Below are 12,789 nucleotides of genomic sequence, written 5' to 3' on the forward strand. Positions count from 1 at the left end.
GGGGTTAGGGTTGTCTTCTATAGGGGTTTCCTCTATAGGGTAGGCGCTAGGGTTGTCTTCTATAGGGGTTTCCTCCATAGGGTAGGGGTTAGGGTTGTCTTCTATAGGGGTTTCTTCCATAGGGAAGGGGTTAGGGTTGTCTTCTATAGGAGTAGGGGTTTCCTTCATAGGGTAGGGGTTAGGGTTGTCTTCTATAAGGGTTTCCTCCATAGGGAAGGGGTTAGGGTTGTCTTCTATAGGAGTAGGGGTTTCCTTCATAGGGTAGGGGTTAGGGTTGTCTTCTATAGGGGTAGAGGTTTCCACCATAGGGTAGGGGTTAGGGTTGTCCTCTATAGGGGTAGGGGTTTCCTCCATAGGGTTAGGGCTGTCTTCTATAGGGGTAGGTGTGTCTCCTCCATAGGGGTAGGGGTTAGGGTTGTCTTCTATAGGGGTTTCCTCCATAGGGTAGGGGTTAGGGTTGCTGCCATAGGGTAGGGGTTAGGGTTGTCTTCTATAGGGGTTTCTTCCATAGGGTAGGGGTTAGGGTTGTCTTCTATAGGGGTAGAGGTTAGGGCTTTCTTCTATAGGTGTTTCCTCCATAGGTGTAGGGGTTAGGGTGGTCTTCTATAGGGGTAGGGGTTAGGGTTGTCTTCTATAGGGGTAGGGGTTTCCTTCATAGGGTAGGGGTTAGGGTTGTCTTCTATAGGGGTAGGGGTTTCTTCCATAGGGTTAGGTTTGTCTTCTATAGGAGTAGGGGTGTCGCCTCCATAGGGGTAGGGGTTAGGGTTGTCTTCTATAGGGGTTTCTTCCATAGGGTAGGGGTTAGGGTTGTCTTCTATAGGCGTTTCCTCCATAGGTGTAGGGGTTAGGGTGGTCTTCTACAGGGGTAGGGGTTAGGGTTGTCTTCTATAGGGGTTAGGGTTGTCTTCTATAGGGGTTTCCTCCATAGGGGTAGGGGTTAGGGTTGTCTTCTATAGGGGTTTCCTCCGTAGGGGTTAGGGTTGTCTTCTATAGGGGTAGGGGTTAGGGTTGTCTTCTATTGGTGGTTTCTTCCATAGAGGTAGGGGTTAGGGTTGTCTTCTATAGGGGTAGGGGCAAGGGTTGTCTTTTATAGGGGTTAGGGTTGTCTTCTATAGGGGTTTCCTCCATAGGGTAGGGGTTAGGGTTGTCTTCTATAGGGGTTTCCTCCATGGGGGTAGGGGTTAGGGTTGTCTTCTATAGGGGTTTCCTCCGTAGGGGTTAGGGTTGTCTTCTATAGGGGTTTCCTCCGTAGGGGTTAGGGTTGTCTTCTATAGGGGTTTCCTCCGTAGGGGTTAGGGTTGTCTTCTATAGGGGTAAGGGTTAGGGTTGTCTTCTATTGGTGGTTTCTTCCATAGAGGTAGGGGTTAGGGTTGTCTTCTATAGGGGTAGGGGCAAGGGTTGTCTTCTATAGGGGTTTCCTCCATAGGGTAGGGGTTAGGGTTGTCTTCTATAGGGGTTTCCTCCATAGGGTAGGGGTTAGGGTTGTCTTCTATAGGAGTAGGGGTTTCCTCCATAGGGTAGGGGTTAGGGTTGTCTTCTATAGGGGTTTCCACCATAGGGAAGGGGTTAGGGTTGTCTTCTATAGGGGTAGAGGTTTCCACCATAGGGTAGGGGTTAGGGTTGTCCTCTATAGGGGTAGGGGTTTCCTCCATAGGGTTAGGGTTGTCTTCTATAGGGGTAGGTGTGTCTCCTCCATAGGGGTAGGGGTTAGGGTTGTCTTCTATAGGAGTAGGGTTTTCCTCCATAGGGAAGGGGTTAGGGTTGTCTTCTATAGGAGTAGGGGTTTCCTTCATAGGGTAGGGGTTAGGGTTGTCTTCTATAGGGGTAGAGGTTTCCACCATAGGGTAGGGGTTAGGGTTGTCCTCTGTAGGGGTAGGGGTTTCCTCCATAGGGTTAGGGCTGTCTTCTATAGGGGTAGGTGTGTCTCCTCCATAGGGGTAGGGGTTAGGGTTGTCTTCTATAGGGGTTTCCTCCACAGGGTAGGGGTTAGGGTTGTCTTCTATAGGGGTAGAGGTTTCCACCATAGGGTAGGGGTTAGGGTTGTCCTCTATAGGGGTAGGGGTTTCCTCCATAGGGTTAGGGCTGTCTTCTATAGGGGTAGGTGTGTCTCCTCCATAGGGGTAGGGGTTAGGGTTGTCTTCTATAGGAGTAGGGGTTTCCTTCATAGGGTAGGGGTTAGGGTTGTCTTCTATAGGGGTAGAGGTTTCCACCATAGGGTTAGGGCTGTCTTCTATAGGGGTAGGTGTGTCTCCTCCATAGGGGTTAGGGTTGTCTTCTATAGGGGTTTCCTCCATAGGGTAGAGGTTAGGGTTGCCTTCTATAGGGGGTTTCCGCCACAGGGTAGGGGTTAGGGTTGCTACCATAGGGTAGGGGTTAGGGTTGTCTTCTATAGGGGTAGGGGTTTCCTTCATAGGGTAGGGGTTAGGGTTGTCTTCTATAGGGGTTTCTTCCATAGGGGTTAGGGTTGTCTTCTATAGGGGTTTCCTCCATAGGGTAGGGGTTAGGGTTGTCTTCTATAGGGGTTTCCTCCATAGGGTAGGGGTTAGGGTTGTCTTCTATTGGTGGTTTCTTCCATAGAGGTAGGGGTTAGGGTTGTCTTCTATATGGGTAGGGGCAAGGGTTGTCTTCTATAGGGGTTTCCTCTATAGGGTAGGCGCTAGGGTTGTCTTCTATAGGGGTTTCCTCCATAGGGGTTAGGGTTGTCTTCTATAGGGGTTTCCTCCATAGGGTTAGGGTTGTCTTCTATAGGGATAGGGGTTAGGGTTGTCTTCTATAGGGGTATGGTTAGGGTTGTCTTCTATAGGGGTAGGGGTCAGGGTTGTCTTCTATAGGGGTTTCCCCCATAGAGTTAGGGTTGTCTTCTATAGGGGTAGGGGTTAGGGTGGTCTTCTATAGGGGTTTCCTCCAGAGGGTTAGGGTTGTCTTCTATAGGGGTTTCCTCCAGAGGGTTAGGGTTGTCTTCTATAGGGGTTTCCTCCATAGGGGTAGGGTTGTCTTCTATAGGGGCTTCCTCCGTAGGGGTTAGGGATGTCTTCTATAGGGTAGGGGTTAGGGTTGTCTTCTATTGGTGGTTTCTTCCATAGAGGTAGGGGTTAGGGTTGTCTTCTATAGGGGTAGGGGCAAGGGTTGTCTTTTATAGGGGTTAGGGTTGTCTTCTATAGGGGGTTCCTCTATAGGGTAGGTGCTAGGGTTGTCTTCTATAGGGGGTTCCTCCATAGGGGTAGGGTTGTCTTCTATATGGTTAGGGTTTGGGGTTGTCTTCTATAGGGGTAAGGGTGGTCTTCTATAGGGGTTTCCTCCATAGGGTTGTCTTCTATAGGGGTTAGGGTGGTCTTCTATAGGGGTTTCCTCCATAGGGTTAGGGTTGTCTTCTATAGGGGTAGAGGTTAGGGTTGTCTTCTATAGGCGTTTCCTCCATAGGGGTAGGGGTTAGGGTTGTCTTCTATATGGGTAGGGGTTAGGGTTGTCTTCTATAGGGGTTTCCTCCATAGGGGTAGGGTTGTCTTCTATATGGGTAGGGGTTCGGGTTGTCTTCTATAGGGGTAGAGGTTAGGGTTGTCTTCTATAGGCGTTTCCTCCATAGGGGTAGGGGTTAGGGTTGTCTTCTATATGGGTAGGGGTTCGGGTTGTCTTCTATAGGGGTAGAGGTTAGGGTTGTCTTCTATAGGCGTTTCCTCCATAGGGGTAGGGGTTAGGGTTGTCTTCTATAGGCGTTTCCTCCATAGGGTAGGGGTTAGGGTTGTCTTCTATAGGGGTGTCCTCCATAGGGTAGGGGTTAGGGTTGTCTTCTATAGGGGTTTCCGCCACAGGGTTAGGGTTGCCTTCTATAGGGGTAGGGGTTGTCTTCTATAGGGGTGTCCTCCATAGGGTAGGGGTTAGGGTTGCCTTCTATAGGGGTGTCCTCCATAGGGTAGGGGTTAGGGTTGTCTTCTATAGGGGTTTCCGCCACAGGGTTAGGGTTGTCTTCTATAGGGGTAGGGGTTAGGGTGGTCTTCTATAGGGGTAGGGGTTATGATTGTCTTCTATAGGGGTAGGGGTTATGGTTGTCTTCTATAGGGGTGTCCTCCATAGGGTAGGGGTTAGGGTTGCCTTCTATAGGGGTAGGGGTTAGGGTTGCCTTCTATAGGGGTAGGGGTTATGGTTGTCTTCTATAGGGGTAGGGGTTATGGTTGTCTTCTATAGGGGTAGGGGTTAGGGTGGTCTTCTATAGGGGTAGTCTTCTATAGGGGTGTCCTCCATAGGGTAGGGGTTAGGGTTGTCTTCTATAGGGGTTAGTTGATCCCATTACAAATTACAGTAAAATGAAGTTTTCGGTACAAAGCACATTCATATTTTTTGTACATTTTCTTTTTTTATATGACAATAAAGAAATAAAAAATAAAATGAAAGTGAAGTAAGGAATGAGATATGAAGTTGGTGTCACACCCAAAGACAAACATTTCTTATATCGCAGCTTACCAAATCTTAGATGTGACGGCTGCATTAGTGTTCTTTTTTGGGCTTTTTCCTTCTTTTCACCTGGTGATCCTGCCAGTAAGTCTGTTGTTTTTCAACTTCCTCTACTAAATCAAGCTGTCCAGACAAAGTGGCAGTTAGAGGGATGAGACAAACCATTTCCCACTGACAGGGGTGCTTACAATGATCAGCTTTTGTTTATTCATGTAAAACCTTTATCCAAAAAAGGAAGAAAACGGTTCCTGTAACGGATTATAAAGTGAGCTGGAGTTTGCTTTCAATGTGTTAGTGTATCTAAATCTGCCAGTCCATCTAACACTCCCCTCCCCCCAGACTGACAATGCTGTGCCCCCTGTGCTCCTTCCTCCTGAGTGGGGGCGCTCTAATACAGGAGCCAAGATAATGGCCAGATCAGCAGGAGAAAACAGGAGGGGAAAACTAATGCAGTCGCCACATCTGATGACATTTCTGGGTCTATAACAGAACTCCGGGATGGTCAGTGGGGTATCAGAGGGGACTGCCACCCCGATTCCCCGTTCTACCCGGCTTTGGTCACATGGAGGGAGGAGTCCTGAACCCCACCCACCCCCCCCCGATACTTACCGGCATCACTGCTCTCGCTCCTCATTGGCTCTTGGTGCTGTTAATCACAGCCAGTGAGGAGGGAGTGGGAGGCGGGGCTTAGCCAACACTGTTTATCATTGGACACACAGAGTGCGGCTTGGAAGCAAATAGTGGGGGGAGGAGCCAGAAGAGGGGGATGGGGGCCGCTCTGTGCAAAACCATCACAGAGCCGCTAACACGTTTGTTAATGTTTACCTCAAGATTGACTAGAACCCCCCCTACACACCGCTGCAACTTGTCATGCCATTGGACGCTTCCAAATCACATGACAAGTCGCACCCCAAAGCCGGCAATGGAACCGTTCATGTCCCCGCCACCCGTATCCCCTCCACCCGTATCCCCGCCACCCGTATCCCCGCCACCCGTATCCCCTCCACTTATCCCCGCCACCCGTATCCCCTCCACTTATCCCCGCCACCCCTATCCCTGCCACCCATTTCACCGCCACCCGTATCCCCCGCCACCCGTATCCCCGCCACTTATGCCCTCCACCCATTTCACCGCCACCCGTATCCCCGCCACCCGTATCCCTGCCACCCGTATCCCCTCCACCCGTATCCCCTCCACCCGTATCCCCGCCACCCGTATCCCCTCCACCCGTATCCCCTCCACTTATCCCCGCCACCCCTATCCCCGCCACCCATTTCACCGCCACCCGTATCCCCCGCCACCCGTATCCCCGCCACTTATGCCCTCCACCCATTTCACCGCCACCCGTATCCCCTCCACTTATCCCCGCCACCCATTTCACCGCCACCCGTATCCCCCGCCACCCGTATCCCCGCCACTTATGCCCTCCACCCATTTCACCGCCACCCGTATCCCCGCCACCCGTATCCCTGCCACCCGTATCCCTGCCACCCGTATCCCCTCCACCCGTATCCCCTCCACCCGTATCCCCTCCACTTATCCCCGCCACCCATATCCCCGCCACCCGTATCCCCTCCACTTATCCCCGCCACCCGTATCCCCTCCACTTATCCCCGCCACCCCTATCCCCGCCACCCATTTCACCGCCACCCGTATCCCCCGCCACCCGTATCCCCTCCACCCTTATCCCCGCCACCCGTATCCCCGCCACCCGTATCCCCGCCACCCGTATCCCCGCCACCCGTATCCCCGCCACTTATGCCCTCCACCCATTTCACCGCCACCCGTATCCCCTCCACTTATCCCCGCCACCCGTATCCCCTCCACTCATCCCCGCCACCCGTATCACCGCCACCTGTATCCCCGCCACCCGTATCCCCGCCACCCGTATCCCCTCCACCCCTATCCCCGCCACCCTTATCCCCGCCACCCGTATCCCCGCCACCCGTATCCCCGCCACCCCTATCCCCGCCACCCATTTCACCGCCACCCGTATCCCCTCCACCCGTATCCCCTCCACCCGTATCCCGCCACCCGTATCCCCTCCACTTATCCCCGCCACCCGTATCCCCTCCACCCATTTCACCGCCACCCGTATCCCCGCCACCCGTATCCCCGCCACCCGTATCCCCGCCACTTATCCCCGCCACCCCTATCCCCTCCACCCCTATCCCCGCCACCCCTATCCCCGCCACCCCTATCCCCGCCACCCCTATCCCCTCCACCCATTTCACCGCCACCCGTATCCCCGCCACCCGTATCCCCGCCACCCCTATCCCCTCCACCCCTATCCCCTCCACCCCTATCCCCGCCACCCGTATCCCCGCCACCCGTATCCCCTCCACCCGTATCCCCTCCACCCGTATCCCCTCCACCCGTATCCCCGCCACCCGTATCCCCTCCACCCGTATCCCCTCCACCCGTATCCCCTCCACCCGTATCCCCGCCACCCGTATCCCCGCCACCCGTATCCCCGCCACCCGTATCCCCGCCACCCGTATCCCCGCCACCCGTATCCCCGCCACCCGTATCCCCTCCACCCGTATCCCCTCCACTTATGCCCTCCACCCATTTCACCGCCACCCGTATCCCCGCCACCCGTATCCCCTCCACCCGTATCCCTGCCACCCATTTCCCCGCCACCCGTATCCCCGCCACCCGTATCCCCGCCACCCATTTCACCGCCACCCGTATCCCCGCCACCCGTATCCCCGCCACTTATGCCCTCCACCCATTTCACCGCCACCCGTATCCCCGCCACCCGTATCCCCTCCACCCGTATCCCTGCCACCTATTTCACCGCCACCCGTATCCCCTCCACCCGTATCCCCTCCACCCATTTCACTGCCACCCGTATCCCCGCCACTTATCCCCTCCACCCGTATCCCCGCCACTTATCCCCTCCACCCGTATCCCCTCCACCCATTTCACTGCCACCCGTATCCCCGCCACTTATCCCCTCCACCCGTATCCCCGCCACTTATCCCCTCCACCGGTATCCCCGCCACCTGCTGCTGACTTTTACTATTCGGACACTTTCCTGTCCAGGAATCCCGCAATGTCGGCACCGCAGCCCAGGTTTCCATCACTGTGCCCCGCCCATCAATAACGCCCTATAGAGGAACTCCGCCCATCAATAACGCCCTATAGAGGAACTCCGCTCATCAATAACGCCCTATAGAGGAACTCCGCTCATCAATAACGCCCTATAGAGGAACTCCGCTCATCAATAACGCCCTATAGAGGAACTCCGCTCATCAATAACGCCCTATAGAGGAACTCCGCTCATCAATAACGCCCTATAGAGGAACTCCGCTCATCAATAACGCCCTATAGAGGAACTCCGCTCATCAATAACGCCCTATAGAGGAACTCCGCTCATCAATAACGCCCTATAGAGGAACTCCGCTCATCAATAACGCCCTATAGAGGAACTCCGCTCATCAATAACGCCCTATAGAGGAACCCCGCCCATCAATAACGCCTTATAGAGGAACCCCGCCCATCAATAACGCCTTATAGAGGAACCCCGCCCATCAATAACACCTTATAGAGGAACCCCGCCCATCAATAACACCTTATAGAGGAACCCCGCCCATCAATACCGTCTTATAGAGGAACCCCGCCCATCAATACCGTCTTATAGAGGAACCCCGCCCATCAATAACGCCTTATAGAGGAACCCCGCCCATCAATAACACCTTATAGAGGAACCCCGCCCATCAATACCGTCTTATAGAGGAACCCCGCCCATCAATACCGTCTTATAGAGGAACCCCGCCCATCAATAACGCCTTATAGAGGAACCCCGCCCATCAATAACACCTTATAGAGGAACCCCGCCCATCAATACCGTCTTATAGAGGAACCCCGCCCATCAATACCGTCTTATAGAGGAACCTCGCCCATCAATAACGCCCTATAGGGGAACTCCGCCCATCAATAACGCCCTATAGAGGAACTCCGCCCATCAATAACGCCCTATAGAGGAACTCCGCCCATCAATAACGCCCTATAGAGGAACTCCGCCCATCAATAACGCCCTATAGAGGAACTCCGCCCATCAATAACGCCCTATAGAGGAACTCCGCCCATCAATAATGTCTGCTCCTTGTCTATTACACCATCTGACTTATAATGTTCAAAAGTGTCTCGTAAACGATTTAGTTCCCCCCTCCCCCAGACTGCACTGGGATGGGGGATTGGGGGGGGGGGGGGGGTTATCAAAGGAATTGTCCTTATTGCTCACACTTCAATATGGCCACAAAACAAAAAGAAATAACAAAACTAGTATGCAGGCTCTCCCAAGATGGCTGCCGGAGTCCCATGTCCCCTCAGTGGTGCCTGTACTGAGGGGCCACACCAGACATTCACCTCTCTAGTATGTACAGCTCATACCTAAGGGGGGCGCTGGGGAGCCGACAATCCCTCTAATAGTTGGTGATACTAAAGTGATCAGGTTCCCTTCTGCATACTGACCACAGGGGGGCGCTAGAATGCTTTATTTCCAATAAATACAAAGTGTTTTTATTACCGGACTAGCGGGAAGATTGTGCCATCGCCTCTCCACCTCATCCAATCAGAGAACGCCTTGTATTCACTGAAAAGAATCCAAGGTGGTCTATAAATGGTGGCGGTGCCGAGTGAGCACCCCCCTGTGGTCAGTGTGCAGAGGGGAACCCGATCACCCCCTTCAGGTATGACATACACAAACGTTCATTGTGCCTGGCTGGACCAGCATCACTATACAATGTCGATCGCACCCGGGCTTCACCTTTAAATAGAAGTCATGCTATTGGTTGGTAGAGAATCCTCTGTCATGTATTTTATACCCATTATAGACAAGTCCTGGCAGACCATTCCCGGTCACAACCCGCCACTGCCACCCCTCCCCCTTCATCGGAGGAATAATACAGCAAATGCTGGGATCTGATTGATCAATGTGCGCGGAAGGTCACTTATCTGTCACTAATGGGGGTCAGCTGGAGGGAAGGAAAGACGGGAGGGGTAGATGGACCCCAATTCATCATTACTAATCCAACAGGGAAGAGAACTTACCCACAGACCTCGTCCCTGGAATATAGGCCTCATGGCCAGGTACCACGCCCGGACCCAGGATGGCGAATATCGTCTCTTCTTCTGCTGTAAGGATCTCCTCCGCTGTGCCGTTCTGGGTGGAATGAGGAACCCGTGCCAGCTTCTCTTTGGTCCGCCTCTTGAAATCATTCCAACGTTTCTGAACTTCCTGAGCGGTGCGTTTCCAGTTGGTTATGGCGTTAATTTTGGCGGCGATGCCCTCCCACACGCGGCGTCTCTCTGCCACGCTCAGCCGGCGAGCCTGTGCACCGTACAACATGGAGTAATGGGCACGTACTTCTCGGATAAGGATCTGATTCTCCTCATAGGAAAAGCGGGGCTTCCGGAGGCGGGTCACCTCTTCTGTGTCGCCAGACATGGCGAGGGCATTCACGATGGCCTCCAGGGTTCTGGCTGTATAACCACAGAGCATTGGAAAAGGAAGACGTGGAAAACCACCAAAAATGCACCCGATTCACAACCTCCGACACCATTTCTCCATATACAATCCACCATGAGACGCTCCTCACCACCAACACCAAACACACCACTTCTCCATATACAATCCACCATGGGACGCTCCTCACCACCAACACCATACACACCACTTCTCCATATACAATCCACCATGGGACGCTCCTCACCACCAACACCAAACACACCACTTCTCCATATACAATCCACCATGGGACGCTCCTCACCACCAACACCAAACACACCATTTCTCCATATACAATCCACCATGAGACGCTCCTCACCACCAACACCAAACACACCACTTCTCCATATACAATCCACCATGGGACGCTCCTCACCACCAACACCATACACACCACTTCTCCATATACAATCCACCATGGGACGCTCCTCACCACCAACACCAAACACACCATTTCTCCATATACAATCCACCATGAGACGCTCCTCACCACCAACACCAAACACACCACTTCTCCATATACAATCCACCATGGGACGCTCCTCACCACCAACACCATACACACCACTTCTCCATATACAATCCACCATGGGACGCTCCTCACCACCAACACCATACACACCACTTCTCCATATACAATCCACCATGGGACGCTCCTCACCACCAACACCAAACACACCATTTCTCCATATACAATCCACCATGAGACGCTCCTCACCACCAACACCAAACACACCACTTCTCCATATACAATCCACCATGAGACACTTCTCCATATACAATCCACCATGAGATGCTCCACACCACTTCCCCATATACAATCCACCATGGGACGCTCCTCACCACCAACACCATACACACCACTTCTCCATATACAATCCACCATGAGACACTTCTCCATATACAATCCACCATGAGACACTTCTCCATATACAATCCACCATGAGACACTTCTCCATATACAATCCACCATGAGACACTTCTCCATATACAATCCACCATGAGACACTTCTCCATATACAATCCACCATGGGACACTTCTCCATATACAATCCACCATGGGACACTTCTCCATATACAATCCACCATGGGACACTTCTCCATATACAATCCACCATGGGACACTTCTCCATATACAATCCACCATGGGACACTTCTCCATATACAATCCACCATGGGACACTTCTCCATATACAATCCACCATGGGACACTTCTCCATATACAATCCACCATGGGACACTTCTCCATATACAATCCACCATGGGACACTTCTCCATATACAATCCACCATGAGACACTTCTCCATATACAATCCACCATGAGACACTTCTCCATATACAATCCACCATGAGACACTTCTCCATATACAATCCACCATGGGACACTTCTCCATATACAATCCACCATGAGACACTTCTCCATATACAATCCACCATGGGACACTTCTCCATATACAATCCACCATGGGACACTTCTCCATATACAATCCACCATGGGACACTTCTCCATATACAATCCACCATGAGACACTTCTCCATATACAATCCACCATGAGACACTTCTCCATATACAATCCACCATGGGACGCTCCTCACCACCAACACCATACACACCACTTCTCCATATACAATCCACCATGGGAAACTCCTCACCACTTCTCCATATACAATCCACCATGGGAAACTCCTCACCACTTCTCCATATACAATCCACCATGGGAAACTCCTCACCACTTCTCCATATACAATCCACCATGGGAAACTCCTCACCACCAACACCATACACACCACTTCTCCATATACAATCCACCATGGGACGCTCCTCACCACCAACACCATACACACCACTTCTTTATATACAATCCACCATGGGACGCTCCTCACCACTTCTCCATACACACCACTTCTCCATATACAATCCACCATGGGACGCTCCTCACCACTAACACCATACACACCACTTCTCCATATACAATCCACCATGGGACGCTCCTCACCACCAACACCAAACACACCACTTCTCCATATACAATCCACCATGGGAAACTCCTCACCACTTCTCCATATACAATCCACCATGGGAAACTCCTCACCACCACCATACACACCACTTCTCCATATACAATCCACCATGGGACGCTCCTCACCACCAACACCATACACACCACTTCTCCATATACAATCCATCATGGGGCGCTCCTCACCACCAACACCATACACACCACTTCTCCATATACAATCCACCATGGGATGCTCCTCACCACCAACACCATACACACCACTTCTCCATATACAATCCACCATGGGAAACTCCTCACCACCAACACCATACACACCACTTCTTTATATACAATCCACCATGGGAAACTCCTCACCACTTCTCCATATACAATCCACCATGGGACACTTCTCCATATACAATCCACCATGAGACGCTCCTCACTACTTCTTTATATACAATCCACCATGGGACGCTCCTCACAACCAACACCAAACACACCACTTCTCCATATACAATCCACCATGGGACGCTCCTCACAACCAACACCAAACACACCACTTCTCCATATACAATCCACCATGGGACGCTCCTCACAACCAACACCAAACACACCACTTCTCCATATACAATCCACCATGGGAAACTCCTCACCACTTCTCCATATACAATCCACCATGAGACACTCCTCACCACCAACACCATACACACCACTTCTCCATATACAATCCACCATGGGAAACTCCTCACCACCAACACCATACACACCACTTCTCCATATACAATCCACCATGGGACGCTCCTCACCACCAACACCATACACACT

At 52.2% G+C, this 12,789-nt stretch overlaps 1 protein-coding gene across 1 annotated transcript in view; it reads right to left on the reverse strand.

The window, feature by feature from the left end:
• Positions 1 to 12,789, reverse strand: part of MYPOP (Myb related transcription factor, partner of profilin) — a 39,789-nt gene that overhangs the window by 15,988 nt on the left and 11,012 nt on the right. The window contains exon 2 of the mRNA XM_073598041.1: positions 9,508 to 9,939. Within this exon, the coding sequence (XP_073454142.1) occupies positions 9,508 to 9,939 (432 nt within the window). The remainder of the gene's footprint in view (positions 1 to 9,507; positions 9,940 to 12,789) is intronic.

The sequence above is a fragment of the Aquarana catesbeiana genome, linkage group LG09 (genome assembly GCF_042186555.1).
Source record: "Aquarana catesbeiana isolate 2022-GZ linkage group LG09, ASM4218655v1, whole genome shotgun sequence".
In the NCBI taxonomy this organism is placed as follows: domain Eukaryota; kingdom Metazoa; phylum Chordata; class Amphibia; order Anura; family Ranidae; genus Aquarana; species Aquarana catesbeiana.